General features: G+C 35.4%; 1 protein-coding gene across 6 annotated transcripts in view; it reads right to left on the bottom strand.

Moving 5' to 3' along the window:
• Ddx46 (DEAD-box helicase 46) overlaps window positions 1-24888 on the bottom strand; it is an 83675-nt gene that overhangs the window by 26613 nt on the left and 32174 nt on the right. For 4 of the 6 annotated variants that reach the window (XM_047555913.1, XM_047555911.1, XM_047555912.1 and 1 more), the window contains 8 exons: window positions 20687-20851; window positions 19792-19954; window positions 10871-11064; window positions 8617-8754; window positions 8196-8345; window positions 4685-4861; window positions 2835-3053; window positions 2169-2313 (listed from right to left, as the gene is read on the bottom strand). In XM_047555913.1, coding sequence (XP_047411869.1) covers window positions 2169-2313; window positions 2835-3053; window positions 4685-4861; window positions 8196-8345; window positions 8617-8754; window positions 10871-11064; window positions 19792-19954; window positions 20687-20851 — 1351 coding nt within the window. The remainder of the gene's footprint in view (window positions 1-2168; window positions 2314-2834; window positions 3054-4684; window positions 4862-8195; window positions 8346-8616; window positions 8755-10870; window positions 11065-19791; window positions 19955-20686; window positions 20852-24888) is intronic. The other 2 variants (XM_047555914.1, XM_047555910.1) reach the window with 1 other exon arrangement.

Here is a 24888-nt window from a genome sequence, read left to right on the forward strand (position 1 = left end):
CAAAATATTCTCAGTTAAACAAAAAAGTAGAGTTCATTGCTAGTAGACCTGTCCTAGAAGAAATCCTAAGGGGAATCCTTCATACTGAATGAAAAGACATTAGTAATCTGAATCCACATGAAGAAATAAAGCATAGGGGCTCAGTGGTAGAGTGCTTGTCTAGCATGTGGGTTTGATTCTCAGCACCACATACAAATAAATGAATAAAATAAAGTTCCATCAACATCTTAAAAAAAAAAAAATATATATATATATATATATATACACACACACACATATATATTAAGAAAAAGAAATAAAGAATACTGGAAAAGGTAATTTCTACATAGGTAAATTTAAGTCAGTATTCTTTTTAGTTTATAGCACCTCATAAATTATAAATCTTACCTTGAAGGGACTAGAATGTACATATGAAGATGTATTTTGTGACAATAGTAACAAAAAAGCAATGGGACAGAACTATAGAAGCAAAGTTTTTGTGGCTATAAAACTAAGATCACAGATCGTGGCTATGGCTCAGTGGTACAGCACATGTTTATCATGCACAAGGCTGATTTCAATTTCCAGTATATAAAACAAAAAGTAACAAAAACTAAGTTGGTATTAATTGAACTACACTATTATATATTAAGATGTTAACTGTAAACCAGGATTCTCACTACAAAAATAAACAACAACAAATATACATGTATATTGAGAGAGAGAGAGAGAAGGAAATAAGGGCAAAACAACATGGCACACAAATATTCAGGAAGCTATGGAAGAGTAATTGCTTGAGCCCAGGAGTTTGATGTCAGCCTGAGGATGTAGTTCAGTGGTAGAGCACCTGCCTAGCATGCCTAGACCCTGAGTTTGAGCCATAGCATCCCACAAAGCACAAAAGAAAATAGTTATCTAGCACAAAAGAAGGTAGTAACTAAGACATTTTATAATTTAAGCACTCATAGCAATAAATTTCTCTCTGAACACTGCTGTCATTGCATCTCGCTAAGTTTTATGAATGCACTAAAAAAACCCCGATGAATTGTTTCTTTCTTTCTTTCATCCACTTCATTCATTTTGATAATTGGGACTGAACCCACGGGCTCACACATGCTAGGCAAGTGATCTACCAGAGATACGTCCCTAGTTCTTTTTATTTTTTATTTTGACATAAGGTCTTGCTAAATTGCCCAGGTTGTCCTTGAACTTGTGATCTCCTGCTTTGGCCTAGAGAGTAGCTGGGATTATACCTGTGTGCCACCATAACCAGCTAGATTGCACATTTTAAAATGTTCAGATTAAATATAAACAAAATAATGAGTTCTATGTAATCTGAATTTTACCTTAATTTTACAAGTTCCAATAGTGATTAAAACCTAAAACAGACATTATTTCAGCTTTAAGTCTTAAATGGAACAAGACTGCTGACAAATTTTAAAACCAGTTCTAAATGGGGACATTTAGAACAAATTAGCAATCTGGGTTCTGTACTAAGAAGAACGCTATGATGCAGCAGAGATGATGCCAGCATAAGTGGTTCACTTATCAAATGGTTCAGTTCCTTCTGCCTTGCTTCTCTTGCACATGAACTTTAAAAAAAAAAATCCACACAAAAAACATTTTTTTAAGTTCATTACAAAGATGTTCAGATTAAATATAAACAAAATAGGTCAGGATGCCCTAGTATGCAATGGAACAACCCGGGGCAGGTGGGGGCAGGAATCAAGATGGAAGATGCCAATGGAATAAATTCCTTCTGGAATATTATAAATTAGGGTTGAAAACCAATCCTGGTTGCTCTTAGATAAAGCATTATTTATATCCTTTAGGTGCTGGTATTAGTTGTTCATTTGTTGTTTTGTTAAAGTTATGAATGAACTCATTGTGTATAACTTCAAAGGCAATACTTGTTTGAACATTATTTTCTAACCTAAACTTTGGCTGGAATATTGAACCTCTAAGAAGAATTAATGGGTCAGTCTTCCTTTTAGTGTGATTTTCAAATTTGAGTCCCACACACAGATCATTCTACCTCTGTATATTTATGAACTAATATATGAAACTATTTTTTTCTTTTAGGTATTCCTTCTTTTCAGTCCTTCCTAGAACTGACCTCACATTCTCTGTAATACATCTATGTCAACTTTGATCCAACTCAAGCCTGAAACAGAACCAACAGTACATACTTTCAATTGCCAAGTAAATTTTCCGCTCTCCTTCCTTGGGTTCTTTGCCAGGAGGGAAGTATGTTCCTCTGATTGTAATTGCAGCTTCAGAATATTCACTGATTCTCTGTAGAGCTTCCTTGGAGGTAACTTTCCACCTAGCCGTCTAAAAGAAGGGTGGGAGAAAAAAATCACTTCATAACAAAGATTTTAAAAATCTGGTATGCTAACACAGATTAGGTTGGCTAAAATATTATGGTCAATATTAAGATCATAACACATGCACACATCATAAGTTCCTTTAGATCTTAATATACCTAGAACATATTCATAAAAATTGAATTTCAATTGCTGCCTCCCCCATCTAGGCAAAAAAGAAGTAGCTATTAAAATGTTCACATGTTTAATTTATTTTGCAGTATTGAGGACTGACCCCAGGGACCCTTTGCCACCAAACTACATCCCTAGCCCTTTTTATTTTTGTTTTTTAAATGAGACAGGGCTTCACTAAGTTGTTAAGGTTTAGTTTGAGTTAATGATCCTCCTGATCAGCCTCCCAAATCACTAGGGTTATAGGTGTGTGTCTTCAGGTCCAGTTGTTCATGTGTTTCAAGGAAGGATTTCTGTTCCTAAAGAAGCAAGAGCTTCTACTTCACAATTTAAAAAATGTTTAGATCTATTACTTGCCTGTGGGAAGTCATTGATCTCCAATTCTTCCTCATATCTCTTAAAAGATTCATTCTGTCCACCATCCTGTCTCTCCTCTTCTTGTTTTTCTAAAGGCACATAATTGAGCTTTGCATTGATCTTTTCAGCAAGTTGTTCTGCAATGGTTTTTGCAGACACAGTGGGAGCCAGAATGGTGCCACCTCTGAGAATTGCATTGGTGGCCTGTTGCATCACATCCTGTAGTTAAAGAAGATCTACAGTCAAATCTCAAATGAGGACAGAGACAAAACCAGAGAACTCACCACAAATTTTCTCTGAAAAGTCACTAATTCTGTTTAAATAAAGAAATAAAAGCATCTTTTGGGGGTTGGAGTTATAGCAAAGTGGTGTAATGCTTGCATACCATGTACAAAGTCCTGGTTTTTATCCCCAGCACTATTCCCCCCCCCCATCAAAAAAACATTTTCTACTTATTGTCCCACTCATATGCTCAATTTAGCATTATATATAACTAAAAGTTTAATGTATTTCCCTTATCCTTGATGAGAAAACTGAGAAACATTCAATTCTCTTTTAAACATTCTATTAGGTCTCAGATATGCTCTGGATCAGTACATTAACTCTTAAGAGTAGATACAAGTTGGTATTTCCAAAATTGTTTTACATATTCTCTGACTCCTAGGTATCTCCTTGGAATTAGAATCTTTGTACCACTAACATCACTGAGCCAACTAACTGACTGAGCCTTCCCCACTGACCCAACTAACATTCAAGAAATTATAGTAAATGACTTACACAATATTTTCAAAATACTGTTGAAATTAACAAGCCATTCTTTGGGAATACTATGAAAACTTACTCTTACTTAAAACAAATGCTTCCAAGAAAAAGATGCCACATGAAATATTTTAAAAACACATTTCTGTACAGTTTAAACACACATTAGTTTGAGTCATGTAACCAGGTGCTTACATATTCAGGAGTTATTTGCATGCCCAAAGACTCAAGTCAATGAGAACAGATTAAGAAAGAGAGAATTACCTTGGATTTTGGGAAGAGCAATCAGAATCTAGTACAGTTTGAATATCCCTTATATGAAATGCTTGAGACCAGAAGTATTTCAGATTTCAGAGTTTTATCTGAATATTTTAAGAATATCTGCACAGACTTTAAGGTAGACGTGGCTAATAAAAAAAATCTGATATCCAAAATGCTACAAAATCCAAACCTTTTTGAACATTAGGTTGGTGTTCAAAAAGTTTCAGATTTTGGAGCATTCTGTTTGATTTTGTTCTTGAAGTGCTGGGGATATAAACTCAGGGCCTTGAGCAATGCTAAGCAAATGCTCTACCATTGAGTAACATTCTCAACCCAGGATTTTGGATTTTTTTTTTTTTTTTTTGCAGGGCTGGGGATTGAACCCAGGGCCTTGTGCATGCAAGGCAAGCACTCTACCAACTGAGCTATATCCCCAGCCCCTGGGTTTTGGATTTTTAGAACATGCTCACCTGCTCCATAAAAACTATCTATGGCTAACATGCCTAACTGGTTCTCCAGAAGAAGTATGAAGTTGCTCAGTTAACTATATTAGCAATGTCATTCAAATGCAATCATCAAAGAATCCTATATTCTCACAAACTCAATTTCTAGGAAAACTTGTTCATTCATGTTCAGCATAATTCCTGAAAAACATCTAAATCAAAAGTACTGACTGAGGGGTTTGGGATATAATTCAGCTGGTTGAGTACTTGCCTAGCATGCACAGGTCCTGGGTTCAATCCCCAGTATCACCAAAACAAAACAAAACAAACAAACAAAAAAGAAGAATCAGGAAAAGTACTGACTGAGACTTGGAATAAATTACTTAATACCTGAGACTCGATGCCCAAATTCTTCTGAGCATTGATTCTAAGAGCCAATCTCTTAGCAATTTCTAATTTCTCAGCATTTCCTGCAGTCGGAGCAGGAACACTAGATGTTCCAGGAGCAGCCATATCCTTTACTCTCTTCTTTGAATTAAACATGCTTTCAATTTGTTCATCAATCTAGACCAAGGAAAAAACGGGAAGAATTAGTAAAAACTAGATTAGAAGTGCCAATTTAATTTCTACAGAACAAGTGAGAAATGATTCCACCAAAAGGATAAAATCAGACATTTATATTTATTTAAATTCAGTTATGCAGATCAATAGGAAAATGGATGTTATTTGTTGAGGGTGATATATTTCATTTCAATAATCTGTTGTCTATAGTGAAAGATAGATGGACAGCAAGCAAGCAAGCAAGCAAGCAAGAAGAGATATAATGCTGCAAGAACCATTTAATCAAACTTCTAAGAGGTACAGAAAACATACTCCAGTTTAGTAAAGGAGGAAACATGTGCTGCCAATACAAAATAGTCCTTATGATGCAACTGATTTGTTCTAGGGTTTAGACCTTGAGGCCAAATTATATTGCAAAGAAAGAGGCTAGAAGAAGCTATAACTCATGTCCTGAAACAAGCAGAAGTACAGACAGTAATTCTGAGGGGGCTGGGGTTGTGGCTCAGTGGTAGAGTGCTCGCCTAGCATACGTGAGGCCCTGGGTTTGATCCTCAGTACCACATAAAATTAAATAAAGGTATTATGTTCACCTACAACTAAAAAATATGTAAAAATGAATGAATCTCAGGATGGCACAACTTGATCTGCAGGCAGGATATCCAGTCTTAACTTCTAAAATGCAACTAGATTTGCCTTAAAAACTGGATAACACAATCAAAAAAGAGGGCTTACTGCTTTATTCTTCTCAATCAATAAAGTAAAGAAATGAAGATTGGTTTCCCCATAATGGTTAAGAGCAGTGATGAAGGCCTCAACACTCCAGAACTCACATGAACCCTCATGCAGTTAAAGGCAAGGATATGTGCACTTTCTTTTTGAGACAGGGTTTCACTATGTTACCCAGCTTGGGTTAGAACTCCTAGGCTCAAGTGATTCACCTGCCTCAGAGTCCTAAACTGCTGGGACTACAGGCACCAGCCATCACGCCTAGATACTGCACTTCTTTTAAAAAGTTGCCTCTTGCCCAACCATGATTGATGGCACTCTTTAGAGACACAAATTCCCTCATAAATTCACATTAGATTAATAAGGTTTTATTTTCTCAATTTTGAATGCAGAGAAAAGTTTCTCTGAGGTTAAAGATGAATAAGGTTAATTTAGAAAGCCCTTTTACCAAAAGCCAACAGCTTTTTTTTAAAACTTTCATTATCTATGCAAAGATTTTAATTATCAACTAGTTTTAAACCTAACATTTGGCTGTTTTAAATTAAATAGCATGTACGGTATAAAAACCTAAACAAATAATAAGTGAAATCAGTAAAGGGGAATGTGCACTGTCCTTAATCAATGGGTGTAATTTTACTTTTGGCTTTACTCACTTTTTTAAAAAAGTTACTTATTACTTTAATGATCAAAGAAACAATCAACATTTAATCACAAGATTTTAAAAACTGTTAAAAATAATATAAAAAGTAACAAAAGATGGTCTGAAAACATAGCTACAAATTATTTAAGAGGTGGAGCCTCCCCTTGAGTGTGAGATGAAATGTGACTTCTAACAGAACAAAGTGGAGTGTCAGTGTGTAGCTTCAAAGACTAGTCATAATAAAGCTTCCTCTCCTCTTTCTTGGATCACTCTCTCTGGGGGAAGCCAGCTGCCTGAGGACACACAGACTGACTAGAGAAAAGAGCTATCCTGTAAATATCAAAGTGAGTGAGCAATTACAGAAGCCTGAGTCAAATTATCAGGGGACTGCAGCCTGGGCCAACCATCTGGCCGCAACCCATGAGAGTCCAAGTCAGAAGTAATTGGCTAAACACCCAATTTCCTGCCCTTCAGGAACTATGAGATAATAACTGCTTATTATTTTAACCTGCTAAGTTTTGTATTGATCTCTTACATAGTGAAAGATAACTAAAACACTGACTTTTTTGAATTTTGAGCTAATAGGTATACTAAAAAGAAATGGTCTTGTAATAATAGGAGAGTAAGGTTCTGGTCCTGGCTAGGCTTACTTCCCTGGGTAGACCTGGACCAAATACTTTTATAGAGCCTCAATTTCCTCAGTGCAAAGATTAAACTGAATTCCTAATTCCCAAAAGCAAGATAAGGTTTAATATAATTTTTTAAAAAAAAACTGTTGGATGATCAAATGCACTGGAAATTTTCAGGGTTAAAGCAAATTAAATGGGCTTCCTTAAGAATTTTTCATATCCTTCGATGTACATTATTTGTATATACTAGACAGATTTTCCACTATTATTAACAGACATATTCTTTTCTAATGCTCCTAGGATTGGGGTTCTAAAATTTTCTGTGAAAACTTTAACCTGCTAAGAACATAGGCTTTGATAAGAACAACACTAACTGTGTAAACCTGAAAAGGTTATTTCTTTCTAATCCTCAGTCTGTCCAATTATAAAATGGCAAATCCTTTGAGAGTATCTACCTTGTATGCCGACTGTGAGGAAGTAAATGACGCATCCCTGGGAAAGCACTTGGCATAACATGTGCTACTTAGTAGCACTCAATATATGCTGAGTATTACTATCAATAAGGATATTTGATAATTACCCAATTTGAAAAGAATAAAAAACATTGGTAGCTAGGTACAGTAGCATGCACCTGTAATCCCAGCTATTGGGGATGGGGGGTGAGGTTGGGGGGTGAGGAAGAAGGACCATATGAGCCCAGGAGTTCAAGGACAGTCTGGGCCACATAGAAAGACCTGAAATCAACATAGCAGCAGCAACAACATCAAAAAACAATACGAATACAATATTTTTAAATGTACGGGAGCCAGGCATTCTTTCATACCAATACAATGAGGATAAACTGATACTCCCTTGCTGGAGGACAATCTGATAATGTTTAAGACCAAATAAGATAAACTTTTTGGCCTAGCAATTCTACTTATTAATTAATCCTCAAGAGTTAATCTGGTAGGTGTGCAAAAGTTAAACATGCAAGATGCACAGTGAAATAGTTTATAATAGTATATTCCAAATAGTGAATATATGAAAATAATCCATATATTGATTCATTTGATTCTGAAACATCCACATAATAAATATTATGAAGTCACTAAGAATAACATAAGTGAATTTACTAAAATGGAAGTATTTCTACAAACTGTTGTTGAAAAGGTTACAAAACAATATAATCTTTTTTTAAATGAAAATAAGTAAATAAAAATATATACAGAGAGAATAATATTGGGAAGGTACATGCCAAGGTTTCTAGGGACTGGCTTTCTCAACAAACCTATAGCCAGACTTCTTGTACAAAAGGAATATTACTTTAATTAACATGAATGAAACTTAGAATAATACTTACATCAACAGCAGCATCCTCATCATCTGAATCTTGAAGACCAAGAGCCGCTTTTTGTAATTTCTTTCTCTCGTTAGCCAAAGCTTGTTCGGTTTCATCAAATTTGAATCCCTTACCAGAGAACCCACTACTCTTTTTAATTATTTTTCCTTCCTTTCAGAGAAAAATTTTAAAAGTTAGAGATTTTGAATATTTTCTAAGGTGGTACATGTCACCATAATAGAAATGCTTCACCTAGCCTATAAGAAAAACTAAGAACTCCACAGGACTTCACAAAACACTAAGTTCAAGGAAAGCAAAAGGATTATTTTCACTTTTTCCTCTTTAAAAATAAATAAATGAAAACAGTTCCATCAAGATGTGCAAGTATCAAGTATTCACAATTGTGATTTGCATAAAAGAAACACAAATTAAAAAAACTCACTGCTTTCTGTTGATCTTTGAAATCACTCCAAAGTTTCTCTAGATCAGGAGGCACTGCAGTCCCTGACAATTCAAGAGCTTTAATTATGTCACCAGCATAGCGAGCTTGATCTTCTGTGATAAAAGTATAGGCATAACCCTGATGAATGATGAAGAAGTAAAGTTAGACATTAGTAAGACAAATCCTACTTATTAAAAGATAAAATATGAACCACCTAATGAATCCTGAGACTGACACCAATGCTAAAGAACTTTAAGCCCTATTAAATTCTTAAATAGTTCAAAGGAAAATATTTACGTTCAACATTTAAAAATAAAATAAGCAGGCTGGGTGTGGTTCAATGGTAGAATACTTGTTTAGAATGTGCAAGGTCCCAAGCTCAATGCTCCCGGTCCCCAAAGACACATAAAACAAGAAAATTTCTAATTTCTTTGTGAATAAGTAAAAAATATAAAACCTGACACACATATATAATAGAATTACCATATTAATTTTCTTTAATATAACATTTTATTTTTCTCTTTTTTGCTTAATATCATCTTCTTTTTACTACCTGCTATACCACTTTAACCCATTTTAACTTCCTAGGATACAGCATTCTGTATATTTCTTTAAGACTAAAGAGGCTAGGCACAGCAGCACATGCTAGTAATCCCAGAGACCAAAAGGCTGAGGCAGGAAGAAAGCAACTAACTAGTTGAGGCGAACTGCAGCAATTTAGCAAGACCCCTGTCTCAAAATACAGAATAAAATAAAAATGGCTGGGCATGTAGCTCAGTGGTAAAGTGACCCTGGGTTCAATCACCAGTACTGCAAAAGAAAAAAGAAAGATAAAAACGTGTATGTGTGTATAACACATTTGATTATATACACAAATTAGTTGTTTACATATATTTATTCATTTTTATAACTACTTTGCAAAACAAAACAAACAGTTCTATGATCTCCATGAGAATCTCTAAAGCCCAGGGCTTCTCATGCCTCCATCAGCATTTGGTGTAGGTGAGAAAGACTGGAGTGGAAGTAGAAGAGTAGTAGACTATATTCAGGTTGTCATCTTCACAAATACACTGCCTCCAACAGTAACCTGTTAAGGCATGGTTTAAGATTTTACTTTAGAAATATCTAGTCAACACATTTGACCCATGACCTGCTGTTGTGCTGCTCATGAGTTAAAAATATTAAATTTTTACTGGGTTGTAAACACACATAAACACATAGAGGACATAGAGGAAGAAATTAAAAAGAATGTAAAAGAGACTGAATATGGCTCCCAAAAGGCTAGAGTTTTTAGTACTTGATCTTTAATAGAAAGTTTACCAAGTTCCCAAAATATCTCAGGTTTTTAAAAGAATAAATGTCATTACAGCTTATGAGCTATGAAATCTTGGGCAAATGACTTAAGTTTTATGAGCCATAATTTTGCATCTATAAAATGAAGTCATTATCTACCTCAAAGAGAAGTTTGGAGAATGAAATGAGATGATATATGTAAAGAATTTAGGATACTGCCTGGCACATAAGTATACCATAAATGTAAGCTACTACAATTAACAGTAGTGTTACTCCATTATGAAATGTCCAAAGTTGGAAAGTCAAATATGTCAAAATCAATGTCTCCAATAACAAAATTCTGATGCCTTCAAAAAGAATGACTTATGGTCACACAGTTACCAGAATACAGTGAGTCAAAAAAGCAAGTAACAAGGTTGGGAATGTAGCTCAGTGACAGAGCACTTCCCTAATATGCACAAGGCACTGGATTTGATCCCTAGCCCAGTTTAAAAAAAAGAAAGGGCAGGGGGAAGACAAACATATATATCTATGTGTGATATGTATGTGGATAGGTTTATTTATAATCTCATGTTTTTTAAAGAAAAGGCCATGAAACATCCCATACTATATACTTACATATGTGCATATACAAATTGTTAGTTAGACAAGGGTGAAAAAAACTAAAAGGAGATAAAACTGTTAACAATATCTAGGTATCTCATCATTTCAACAAGACTTAGGCATATAAATATGTATGTAACAATATATTACATACATATATGTATATATGTGTGTGTATATATATATATACATATATATATATATATATGTAAGTGATTAACCTCATCCATTCCCCACACCATGATAATCAAAAATTTTTAAACTGTGGCCATAACTCCTGTTAGTTACTCCTTAAAACACTAAAGTAACAGCTATATTGTAATATAGAAGAAATCAAGTATTAAAAAATTCTTTTTACTTTGTTGCCTGCTCTTCCAGTCCGTCCTGCTCTGTGTACATAATCTTCATAATGATTGGGGCAGCTGTAATTTACTACAAGAATCAAATGTTTCACATCTAGACCTCGGGCAGCAACAGAAGTAGCCACAAGAAGTTTGCAGGTCCCATTCTTAAAGTCATTTATAATGCTGTCTCTGTCATATTGATCAATACCTGCAAGTAAAGAGAAGAGCTATAGAATGTGTTCAAATTAAATCTCCCATTCCCTTTGACAGAGAAAGAATCTAAATGTGGATGAAAGAATAAATCCACAGACTAAAACAATTCCATGGTGAGTTGGGTGTGGTTATGCACACCTGTAACCCCAGCAACTTGGGAGGCTGTTTGGGATGTAGTGAGGTGGGGACTTCAGGAACATGTAAGAATTCAGAATCTCTACAATGTATTGTTCACAAAGTCCAGTGTAAAAACAAAATTACTAGACATACAAATAGAAAAACAGAAAACAAAATCAAGAGAAAAGACAATCATTAGAGAGTGACATCAAAATAACGCAGATGCTATCTATATTTAATGGATTTTTTTGAAGTACCTATAACAACAATGATCAAAGAGTTTTTAATGCTCATAATGAATGTCTCAAAAATCTAATCAGAAAAACAAGAAAATATAAGAGAACCCACTGGAAAGTTTAGAACTAACAAAATACATGCATGAGGCCCTTGGTTCGATACCCAGTGTCTCTCTCTCTCTCTCTCTCTCTCTGTCTCTCTCACACACACACACACACACACACACACACACAAAATACAAGTGAATTAAAAATATATTCACTGGGGCTGGGGTTGTAGCTTAGTGGTAGAGCACCTGCCTCGCATGTGCAAGGGACTAGGTTCAATCCTCAGCAACGCATTAAAAAAAAAAAAAAAAAAAAATATATATATATATGTATATATATATATATAAATACACAAACACAATATATATATATATATATATTTATATGTGTGTGTGTGTGTGTGTGTGTACAGGGTTATAGCTTTGTGGTAGAGCACTTGCCTATCATGCATGAGGTCCTGTTCTTGATTCCTAGCATCATAAAATAACAACAGGGGCTGGGGTTGTGGTTCAGTGGTAGAGCACCCGCCTAGCATGTGTGAGGCACAGGGTTCAATTCTCAGCACCACACATAAAAATAAATAAAAATAAAGGTCCATCAACAACTAAAATAAATTTATAAAATATAATAACAAAATATCCTCATTAGAAGGACTTAACTGCCTGTAGAATAAAAATGATGAAGAAAACCAAAAATAGTCAGTGGACCTAAAGATAGAAGAAAAAAAATTACCCAATCTCAATTACAAAGTGAGAGAGGCTAAAAAAAAGACTGAATAAATCACATGTGAAATCATTTTAAAAGGTAAAACATACAAAATTGGAGGCACAAAAAAGAGGAGAGAAAGGCAGGAAAAAAACTGAAGAAATAACAAGTCATGAATTTCCCAAATCAGGTATAAGACATAAATGTAGAATCTAGAAGCTAAATGAACAAAAGAACACACACAGGGCTGGGGATATAGCTCAGTTGGTAGAGTGCTTGCCTTGTAAGCACAAGGCCCTGGGTTCAATCCCCAGCACCGAAGGGGGGGAAAAAACACACACACACACACAAAGGAAATCATTCACAGATACATTTTTTTGTGGGGGGCACTCAATCACTAAGCCACATCCCCAGTCCTATTTTGTATTTTATTTAGAGACAGGGTCTCACTGAGTTGCTTAGCACCTTGCCATTACTGAGGCTGGCTTTGAATTCTCAGTCCTCCTGTCTCAGCCTCCAGAGCTGCTGGGAATACAGGTGTGTGCCACTGAGACCGGCCATAGATACATTTACTATATGATCCAGTAATTTCATCATTGGTTATCTAGATTCACATAAAACTTTTACTTGAATATTTAACAGCAGCTCCATTTAATTTTAAAATCTAGAAACAACCAAAATGTCCTTAAATGGATGAACAAGAAGTGGTACAGCCAAACAATGAATACAAAATAAACAAATATGACAATAAACAAAATGAGGTAGGCAACAACTTAGATGAATCTCAAAGTTATTATGTTGAGTAAAGAAAAACCAACTGCAAAAAGGTTATGTACTGATACTACTTAGAAAAAATTCTTGTAAGAAAATTGCAGTACCCTCAGCCACAGCAAACAAAAGAAAATGAAACAAAGAACCCACACAAAACAAACAAAAAGGCTACAAGGGTTGCCAGAGGGTACAAATCTTTAGAGGAACAAGATGAGAGAGTTTTGTGGGGTAATGGAAAAGTTCTGTATGCTAATTATGGTGTGTTCTTTGGGGTGGTTAAAGCAGACAAAATCCCAGTAACAGCCCAGGTGTCCTGAAGAAATAACTATAATATTATTTAGCAATAAGAAAAAAGAACCGACACATGCAACAACATGGACAAATCTTAAAAAGAATGTGCTACCTCATAAAAGTAACAGTACATATACTGTATGATTCCATTTGTCTGAAACTCTAAAACAGATAAAACTAATCTATATGAAAAAAAAAAGTTTCAAGTGGTTAACTCTTGTGGGCAGGAAGAGGGATTAACAGAGGGAAACTTCTGAGGTTATATCTTAACAGGGCTTTGCATTTCACAAATTATGTGCACTGATGAAAATTCATTAAATTCGTACACTTAAGATCCATATATTTCACTACAGTTCACGTATAGTTTTACTTTTAAAAATGTTTTAATTGTAGATGGACACAATAACTTTATATTTATTTTTTAGGTGGTGCTGAGGATCAAACCCAGTGCCTCACACACGGTAGCCAAGCACTCCACCACTGAGCTGTAAGTCCAGCCCATATAGATATATGTATATTTTATTTTTAGAAAACAATTTTGAAATAGTGTTAATGATATAATATTGAAGTAGAACTGCTGAACTGATGCTACAAATATATTAATAAAATAAATATATTAATAAAATTTATACATAAAATTTGATGAGTTTTATTAATAAAAATGGATAGCTAAAGATGTGATAATTTTTTTTTATTTTTTTTAAATGTTAACTATAAGGCTGGAAATGTGGTTCAGTGATAGTTTGCCTAGCAGGTTTGAACACCAGAAAAACACACATATACACACACGGAGGTTAACTGTGAGAAACTACTGTTAGACATAAGGGTGTTTACCATATTTTTTTTTTCCAGATTTTTCTATGTTTGAAAATTTTGGTAATTAAAAATTAGGAGAGTTAGGTATGTTGGCTTGTGTCTGTAATCCCAGCAACTTGGGAGCCTGAGGCAAGAGGATTCCAAGTTTGAGGGCAGCCTGGGCAACTTAGCAAAATCCTGTCTCAAAATAAAAAATAAAAAAGGGCTGGGGATGTAGCTCCATGGTAGTGCCCCCTGGGTTCAATCCCCAGTACTGACAAAAGCAAAAAAAAAAAAAAAAAAAAAAAAAGTGTGTGTGTGTGTCTGTGTGTCTGTGTGTAACATATACACACATGGAAATAGTCTCTTCTTTAAACTTGCTTTCTCTGGAAGTGACGACTGCATTTGTGCAGCCTTCCTGCTGTCATGATCAGCCTGGGTTGATCTCAAAACAAGAAAAAAAGGACCAAAAAAACCCCCTCCAACTTCCAAACACATGAGCTAAAACCATTAAACTTTTAGAAGAAAAACAAAGGATAAAATTTTCATAACCTTGGATTTGGCAATGATTTCTTTGATAAGACAACAAATGCATACACAGTATGAAAAGTAAACTAGGATTCAAAATGTACAACTTGTACTCAAAAGACTCTACCCAAAGACTAAGCACAGTCTAAGGTGGCAGTGTAGAAACTAAACATTGGTGATGCTGAACCCACTCATATGGTACAATCTGGAATCATCTGGCTTTGCGATTTCCTGTTGTGGAAACAATAAAATTTTCTCACAATTTAAGGCAGTTAAGTACATATTTTGTTAGTTGCAAAAAACAAAAAAATTAATACTAATAGTGCATGTCAAACACCTCAAAGAAGCATTCTGCCCTGTAGAGTCTCTGTTCTTTTTTTTTTTAAACATTTAAAAAATTTTTTTTTACCTTTATTTATTTATTTATTTATATGTGGTGCTGAGAATCGAACCCAGTGCCTCACACACGCTAGGCAAGCGCTTTACCACTGAGCCACAACCCCAGTCCGAGTCTCTGTTCTTGTACACCATAATTATGAAGAGGCAGAAACCACTGGAATGCTTTCCAAATTTAATTTACCATATTACATGCAAGGATGCTTTAAAGAAAAAGTTTAATTATTCAATGTTAATGCAAAATTAAAGAAATAGATGACTGACAGAATTTTCAGTCATGGTTTAATCAAAATATTTTCAGATCTTTTCTTTCATTTTTAAATCCACTTTAAGTGAGTGTTGGCATGTGATAAGTAAAAAATATAGTATCAAGAACAACATGTTCTTCATATATTTTGTTCATAAACCACAATTGTCTTGTTCTGACAAATCTCTTAATGAAAAAGTCAAGCAACCGTGAAATGTTTTGACTGTGGTACTGAGAAATTTTTCTCCAGTTAAGAAGGCTAACAGTGGGTAGAACACATAATGCACACTCCTATTATCTCCCACCACTTACCCCTTCCCCTCTAGACCTGAGCAACTCAGGCAGTTCTGTAGAAGACAGTCCTATATATTTAAGCTTCCTCTTCATTATACAGAATAAGCAGAAATAAAGAGCTATTAAGTCATTAGATGCTAGTTTTGTCAAAAAAGCTGGCCCTTTATGGAGCTCAATCTTGAAAGAAAGAATAAAAATATCATAGTCTGCATTCTCACAAATGAACATATTCAATATATTCTCTCTTGTTTAGTCACATTCCAAAGTCGTCAGCATCTTTAGCAATTCTAAAAATCCTAGGAAGAATGGACCATATGTTTTGATGTTTGTTATTTCTTTCTTCTACAAAGGTAAAAACAACAACAAAAAAAAAACATGCATTTCAGATATGTGAACACCCACACTTCTCAATACTGCCAGCACACTTATGTAATATACATAAAATTCCATCTGCACATTAGAAATTTCATGTTTACACCTCTACCATTTCTTTAAGGGTCTTAAAAGAATTTCTACATTTATAAACATCTAAATCAACTAGGACTTTATTTACTTGTACATGAACAGAGTTTGGTAAGAAGATATAATCAAATCCAATCTTCTACTTTTCCTTCATAAAGATTCAGAACAATCACAACTAAGAAGTGATGTGATAAAACTATCTCACCTAACATATCATTCTTTTATGTGCAAAATGGAAGAACTGACTTCGAGGCACAAAATATACATGGACAAACCAGTTTTAATCAAAACGTTTAAAATTTAAAAGTACAGAATAACAAGTAGCAGAAAAGAAATTTTCATGGGTGAGAAACCTAAGCCCATGTTTCAAATGTATGAAACAACAAAAGTTCTGGACTAGAATCTTTGCTGCAAATAGAAAAAAAAAAAAAATTAAGACAAGGATGCCAGTGCAAAAATTAAAGTTATATGTATCAGTATTAATTATACTGGTTATTTGAGATTAATTTAAAAAATAAATGTAGTGCTTTCTAGAAAAAGTAAAAGTATGAAGAGAGTGACTAGACTAGAATTGCCAATGTTAAGGGGAGAGTGTGATGAAGGTGTGATGAAGGATTTTTAGACCAGTGAAACTATATTGCATGATACTGTAATGATGGACAAAAATCAATATAAATTTGTCAACTCTATAGAATGTACAACATCAACAGTAAACCCTAATGGACTATGGACTTTGTATGACAATGATATATCAGTGTAGGTTTGTTGATTATTTTTATTTTTGTTTTTTTAGTTGTCAATGGTCCTTTATTTATTTATTTTTTTGGGTACTAGGGATTGAACTCAGAGGCCCTCAACCAGTGAGTCACATCCCCAGTCCTATTTTGTATTTTATTTAGAGATAGGGTCTCACTCAGTTGCTTAGTGCTTGCCGTTGCTGAGGCTGGCTTTGAACTCATGATCCTCCTGTCTCAGCCTCCCAAGCCACTGGGATTACAAGCATGTGCACCATTTATATGTGGTGCTGAGAATCAAACCCAGTGCCTCATGCATGCTAGGCAAGTACTCTACCACTGAGCTACAACTCCAGTCCCAGGTTTGTTGATTTTTTAACAATGGTACCATTCTCAAGTAAGGATTTTAATAGTGAGGAAGGCTGGGGGAGGGGTGGAGACATATGAGAACCCTAAGTACTCAACCCAAAGTTCTGCTCAATTTTGCTATGAAACTAAAATTGCTCTTTAAAGTAAGTAAATGCAAAAAAGATCAAATTATAATGAAAGGCCTTGGCATACAAGACATGACAGACATATAAACCAATGGAAATGAACACAGAGTCCAGAAGCAAATCCTCACAAACACAATTAATTAATTAATTAACAGGGTACCAAGTAGCCAGATGCAAAAGCTTGGACCCCATCTTACACCATATACAAAAATTAAATAAAAATGTGTCAAGTCAGGTATAGTGGCACCATATTTCCAGTCATTTGGGAGGTTGAAGTAGGAGGATAACTTGAGCCCAGAAGTTCAAGACCAGCCTGGCTTGATTTCAAATAAAAGAAAAAAAGCACAGAAAAATCCTTCCAAGTTCTAAATATATAAGCTGAAACTATAAAACTTTTAGAAGAAAAACAAAGGGTAAAATTTTCATCATCTTGGATTTGGCAATGATTTCTTTGATATGACAACAAAGGTACAGATACAAAAGGAAAAGTAAACTGATTCAAAATGTAAAACTTTGGTACTCAGGAGACTGTATCCAAAGAGAAAAAAATTCTCAGAATGGGAGAAAGCATCTGCAAATCATACAGCTGGTAACACATTATCATACAGAATATAGAAAGAAACCCTATAGCAAAAACCAAAACAAGTCAATTAAACAGTGGATAAAGGCCTCAAATATACATTTGTCCAAATAAGATATACAAATAGCCAATAATGACATAAAAAAGATGTTTAACATCACTTCCTCTTAGAGAAGTACAAATCAAAATCATGAGATATGCCATAACACCCACTGGTATGGCTATTATCAAAAAAATGGAAAACAGCAGGGCATAGTGTTGTACACCTATAATCCCAGTTCAGGAGGCTGAGGCAAGAGGACTGCGAGTTCAAAGCCAGCCTCAGAAAAGCAAGGCACTAAGCAACTCAGCAAGACCCCATCCCTAAATAAAATATTAAAAATGCACTGGGGATGTGGCTCAGTGGCCAAGTGTCCCTGAGTTCAATTCCCAGTTCCCCCACCCTGCCAAAAAAACGAAGACAACAAGTGTTGGCCAAGATGTAGAGAGACTGGAACGCCAGTACATTGCTGGTAGGAATATCAAATGGTAGCACCATTATGGAAATCAATTTGATAATTTCTCAGAAATTTAAACACAGACTTACCATATGACCAAGGAATTCCATTCCTAGGCATACATCCAAAGGAACTGAAGACATAAGAGGATACCTGTACACCACATTCAGTGTCAACATATCTAATAGCCAAAAGGAGACTCAGGTCTCTATCAACAGATGAATAAAGAAAATGTGGTATATACACATAATGGAGTATTATTTAGTCTTAAAAGGAAATCTGAGCCAGGCACAGTGGAACATGGCCTGTAATCCCAGTGACTCAGGAGGCTGAGGCAGGAGGATTCAAAGTTCAAAGCCAGTTCAGCAACTTACGAAGGCCCTAAGCAATTTAGCGAAATTCTATCTCTAAATAAAATATTTTTTTAAAAAAGGCTGGGGATGTGGCTCAGTGGTTGAACGTCCCTGGGTTCCATCCCCAGTACCGATAAATAAATGGCAAATTTTATGTAATGTATATTCACCATAATCTTTTTAAAAAAGGAAAATATAACTCATTTTCAAACAATAAAAGTTAACTAGCCAAGTTGGTGATGTAGTTCAGAGGTAGAGTGCTTACCTAGCATACATAAGGTCTTAGGTTCAATCCCCAGTAAAGCAAATAAATAAAACAAATGCTTTTACAAAGGTAAATGAATACAAGCCCATTTAATTTAATTTATCCCATAGGAAGCCAGGTATGGTAGACTGTTCCAAAGATGACAGCACAAGTATCTCCTGTCCCACATGATCTTCTGCATGTGGTAAGATACTCTCTTGTTAAGAGGTGAAGTCTATATCTCCATCCCCCTAAATTTGGACCAGTCTTGGAACTATTTTGACCTACAGTATACTGAAGAAGTAAAAGCTCTGTTAATTTCCAGGACTGTCCTTATTGGCCTGCCAGCTTGTGCTTCTTGCCTCTTGGGCTTTATAAAACCTAACAGGCCAAAAGAACACCTGGCCAATAGCTTGACTAATCTCCCAGTCAACAGCCAGTGCCAACTCGCCAGCCATGTAAGTGAGGCAAATTGAAAGTAGATCCCAAGCCCCTTATTCAAGACCCAAATGAGCTACAAAGCCATGAAACACAAAATAGATGTACATTCTGCCCAAATTACAGAATTATAAGAAAATAAATGACTGTTGCCTCTAAATTCCAAAGTAGTACAATACAAAGCTATATAGTCAGAATACCTAATTGAGGGTAATTAAAACTGTACCTGTTCCACATACGTTCTAAGCCCCATGTATACATAACAATGTTGAAGTTATACCTAAAGTTACACAAAAATCCAATGTATGCCTGTCTCATTTACTTTTTCTGATTGCTGATCTCAGAAAGCTTCTATGAGTAAAAATGGAAATAAGTAATATAAAATTTAATTCTAAATTACAGAGAACAAAGCAAATATTATTATTCTGAAAACAGCACACTGCTTGGCAAGTTAAGTATCTAAAACCATGTGTGAATAGAATTAAACATTACCTCCATGAAGAGACATGCAAGGGTAAGATGCTCTCATTAAATCCTTCAATAGACCATCAGCATGCTCCTGTTTATCCACAAATATAATGACAGATCCTGATTCTTGATAATGGCCTAGAAGCTCAAGTAACTTTAAGAATTTCTTTTCTTCTTCAATCACAATCTGAAAACACCAAATTGCACCAACTTATTGGAGTAAAAATGTAAAATACTTCCTTTAGACAGAAATACTCATTTAGTTTGTGATGAATGAATACAAAATAATACCTTTCTATATTTTAAGGAAGAGCTAGAAAAATGTTGATTTTAATTGGAAAACAAGTAAGTTAAATTAAAAAAAAAAATAAAAAGGAATTAGCCTGGAGCAAAGGTGCACACCTATAATCTCAGTAGCTCGGGAGGCTGAGACAGGAAGATAAGACAGGAGGATTGCGAGTTTAAAGTCAGTCTCAACAAAACCAAGGCACTAAGCAACTCAGTGAGACCACGTCTCTAAAACAAATACAAAATAGGGTTGGGGATGTGGCTCAGTGGTCAAGTGCCTGAGTTCAATCCCTGGTAGCAAAAAAAAAAAAAAAGAAAGAAATTCTTAATCTTCATGGAATAACAGGTTTGCAAATACAAGCAAGCAATCATCTGTTTGCTCATTTCTTAACTTCATAAGTAATCAAAGATTAAGATAGGTGTGTTACATTTCTATTTACCAGTCTCCCACTTCTGGAGAAAGAAAATAAAAAGAGCATTTTAAACAGTGAATTCCACATAAAAATATAATCAAATATACGTGGCAAAATTTTAGAAACTATCTATCCAGCTCACAAACGATGATTCTAAAAAGATCACAAATGCTGCCTAAACATCAAAGAAATTAGGGATTTCCTAAGATAGTACCCACCACTTGTTGCTCCACATCCGAGCAAACCACACTTCTGCCTCCAACCTGTACTTCAATGGGCTTACTCAGGATTCTGCGAGCCAAAGCCTCCATAGCTCTTGGGAAAGTAGCTGAAAACATAACCGTCTGTCGATCAGGACGGACATTATCCACAATGCGCATGACCTGAGAAAACAACACAAATAAATATGGTTAAGTGTAGTCTCCAAAGCTCATACAATGTTAAAGTCAAGTAGAAGAAACTTTTGAGACCAACTATTTCAGTTACTTTTAAACTTGTTATCTTAGAATATCACAGTTCACTTTATTCCCCTAATTTGACGTTCTCCATTGAACTATCTCAAGAAATGACAACTGCACACTTAGGTCAAAAGTCTAGATGTCATCTATAAACTCTCTCTGTCACTCATCTCATCATAATCCATCAACAAATTCAGTAGTCTCATCTTCAAACTATATCTAGGATGCAACTAATACTTACAGTTATCACCATTTTCCTTCATTTATTTAACCCATTTTTATTGAGCACTCAAGTACCAGGCACTGTTCTAAGTGCAACAAATACACACACACACACACACACACACACACACACACACACACAAAAGCCATCCGAAGTGGCACACACCTGTAATCCCAGAGACGGGAGGCAGAGGCAGGAGGATCTTAAGTTTGAGGCTAGACTCAGTAACTTAGTGAAACCCTGTCCCAACATTTTAAAAAATTAAAAGAACTGGGGATGTATCTTAGTGGTAAAGTACCCCTGGGTTCAACCCTCAGTTCCAAACACACACACACACACACACACACACACACACACACACAGGAAGAGAAAGATGGCAGAGTGGATGCACCAAGAATCAATATCTATCTATCTCTCTCTCTCTCTCTCTCTCTCCAACTACTTCAATGGCAGAATCTGTAATGGTTTTTTGAGTTCTGAAAGTTTACAACTTCCAGGGGAGGGTTTGGAAGGTAAACTATGGATATTTTTAGCTTTAAGCACAGTAGTAGTTATATCTTGTGCCCTCTGCCCCACTGCACGGAGGTCCCCTGAATATGTTCCTGGAGCAGACTACACATAGCTTTTTGGAATCCAGAGTTGCTAAATATCATGGATATGTGCTCTGCCGGCTACTTTACATCACTAAGGTAGAAACAAAGAGGCAGTTTCTGTTGTTCCACCCATCCCCTCAAACTGCTGTGAGATCCTCCCCCTACAGCTGAAGAGAATTCCAGGAGATTTTAAAGTTCAAGACCCACTTTTTCTTCCTTTCATTGTTCTCCTTTTCCCCCTTTAGCACCCAAACATTAAAGATTAGGACATATAAAAATAAATAAATGAATAAAACAAGATTAGGACATTCAGTCAGGCACAGCAGGGCATGCCTGTAGTCCCAGATATTCAGGAGGGACTTGAGCCCAGGAATTCAAGATTAGCCTGGGCAAAATGAAACCCTATTGCAAAAAAAAAAAAAAAAACCAAAATAAAATTAAATAAAAAGACTAGGACATTCAAAACCAACCAAATACACAGAGAAAATTAAAAAATGACCACATATACTCAGGAGAAGGTACAAGTGCAGAGAAGACACTAGAAGACCTTAAGTTTATGCCTCAGTCTAACCCTTGGCACAAATATAGAATATAACAACAAAAAAAAAAAGTAAACCCTAGGGAGGGAGAAAAATCTGATTCCCAGAGTTACCATATTATTAGTTTCAAATGTCCAGTTTTCAACAAAATCTTGCAAGATACACAAACAGGAAAGTACAGACCAAAGGAAAAAAATTAATCAATAGAAACTATCCATGGAGATGACCCAGTGGCAGATCTACTAGATAAAAACTTTAAAACAACTGTCTTAGAATTAAAAAAACAAAAAAACAAAAAAACAAAAAAAAAAAACTACAGGAGCTATTCATGGTAATGCATCCCTATAATACCAGTGACACAGAAGGCAGAGGCAGGAAGATCACAAGTTCAAAGCCAGTCAGAGCAATTTAGCAAGACAAAAACTGTCTCAGAATAAAGTTTAAAAAGGACTGGGGATGTAGCTCAGTCAGAGCACCCCTGGGTTCAGTCCCCAGTACCACACACACACACACACCAAAAAAAAAAAAAAAAAAAAAAAACTTCAGGAAGATAAAGAGAAAAATCAAGAAACCAGTGCATGAACAAAATGCAAACATCAAAAAAAAGAAAAACCTAAAAGAAAACAAAAAGAGCTATAAAGTACAATGGATGAAAAATTTACTAGTCATCTAGGCAGATTTGAATGCATCAATGAACTTGAAAACAAGATAATGGAAAGAATTAAATCTGAGAAGCAGAGCAAAAAAAAAAAAAAAAAAAAAGATTTAAGAAAAGAGAACATACGGAACCCCTGGGACACCATCAAGCAGACCAAAATATACATTATGGGTGCCCCAAAAGAAGAAACGAGATAGAAAGGCAGAAAAAAAAAATCTGAAAAATAATGCCTGAAATCTTCCCAAATTTGCCAAGCACAGTGATACTTGCCTATAATGCCAACGACTCCGGAGGCTGAGGCAGGAGGATAAAAAGTTGGAGAACACCCTGGGCAACTCAGCAAGACCATGTATCAAAGCGAAAAGGGGCTGGAAATGTAGCTCAGTAGTAGAGTGCCCTAGGGATAAATCCCTAGTCATACAAAAAACAAAGTACAGGGGCAGGAGTTATGGCTCAGTGGTAGAGCACTTGCCTGGCATGTGTGAGGCACTGGGTTCAATTCTCAGCACCACATATAAATAAATAAATAAAGGTCCACTGACAACTGAAAATTTTTAAAATAATAAATAAATTAAAAACAAAAACTTCCAAATTTAATGAAAGACATGACTTTAAACATTCAAAAAGCTAAGTGAAGTCTAAGTAAAAGGAACTCAGAAAGACACTCACTAAGATACACCATAATCTAACTTTCTGAAGACAAAGACAGAAAATCTTGAAAGCAACAAGAAAAAAGGAGCTTGTCACCTACAAGTGAACTTCAACAAATTATCAGTATATATCTCACCAGAAACTTTGCAGGAAGTCAGTGGACAGATAATTTCAAAGTGCTGAAAGAAAATATTGTCAACCAAGAATTCTGTAGGTAGCAAAATTGTACTTTGAAAGACACACCCAACAAACAGGCTCAGTGGCTCAAGCCCATAGTCCCAACCACTCAAGAGGCTGAGGAGTGAAGATCACCTGAATCCACCAGCTGGAGGCCAGCTTGGGCAACATAGCATCATTCAGGCTCAAATAGGAAAGGAAGAGGAAGAGGAAGAGGAAAAGGAAAAGGAAGGAAGGGAGGGAGGGAGAAATAGAAGGAAAGAAAGGATGAAAGAAAAGAAACGTCATAATCAAACTTTCTAAAGATAAAGACAGATAATCTTGAAAGCAACAAGAAAGAAGGGACTTGTCACAGACAAGTAAACTTCAACAAAATTATCAGTAAATTTCTCACCAGAAACTTTGGAGGAGAAAAGTCAGGACAAACAAAACAAAAATTAAAACACTCCCAAATAAACAAAAGCTGAGGGAGTTCATGACCACCAGGTCTGCCTTGCAAGAAATGCAAAAGGAAGTCCTCAAGGTAAAATGAAAAAACAGGAGACAATAACTTTCAGGCAAATGAAGAACTAAAGAACTCAAAAAAGGGAAGTATGCAGGCAGCTAGCTAGGAATATTATATTTTTTGGCAGGGGAACTGGGGAGTGAACCCAGGGGTGCTTTACCACTGAGCTACATCCCCAGTCTTTTTTATTTTTTATTTTGAGACAGGGTCTCACAAAGTTTCTAGGTCTCACTAAATTGCTGAGGCTGGCCTTAAACTTAGGATTCTCCTGCCTCATTCTCCCATGTGCACCATGACACCTGGCCATTAGTATTATCTTAACAATTGTTTGTAACTACATTTTTTGTTTTCTTCATAAAAAGAAGAACATATTGTAAATTTATTAAAAGCTAGTACTATGTAACTTCACTTTGTAACATTGTTTTCTATATAATTTAAGAGACTAATACATTGAATAGAACTATTAGCTTATGTTTTGTAGCACACAATGTAATTTAGTGGCATCAACTGTAATATAGTGACATCATCAACTGTAATAGGTGGGGATGGAGTTATAAAGCAGGTTTTTTTTTTGTTTTGTTTTGTTTTTGCAGTGCTGGGGATTTGAACCCAGAGC

This window comes from Sciurus carolinensis, chromosome 6 (assembly GCF_902686445.1).
Source record: "Sciurus carolinensis chromosome 6, mSciCar1.2, whole genome shotgun sequence".
Classification (NCBI taxonomy): Eukaryota; Metazoa; Chordata; class Mammalia; order Rodentia; family Sciuridae; genus Sciurus; species Sciurus carolinensis.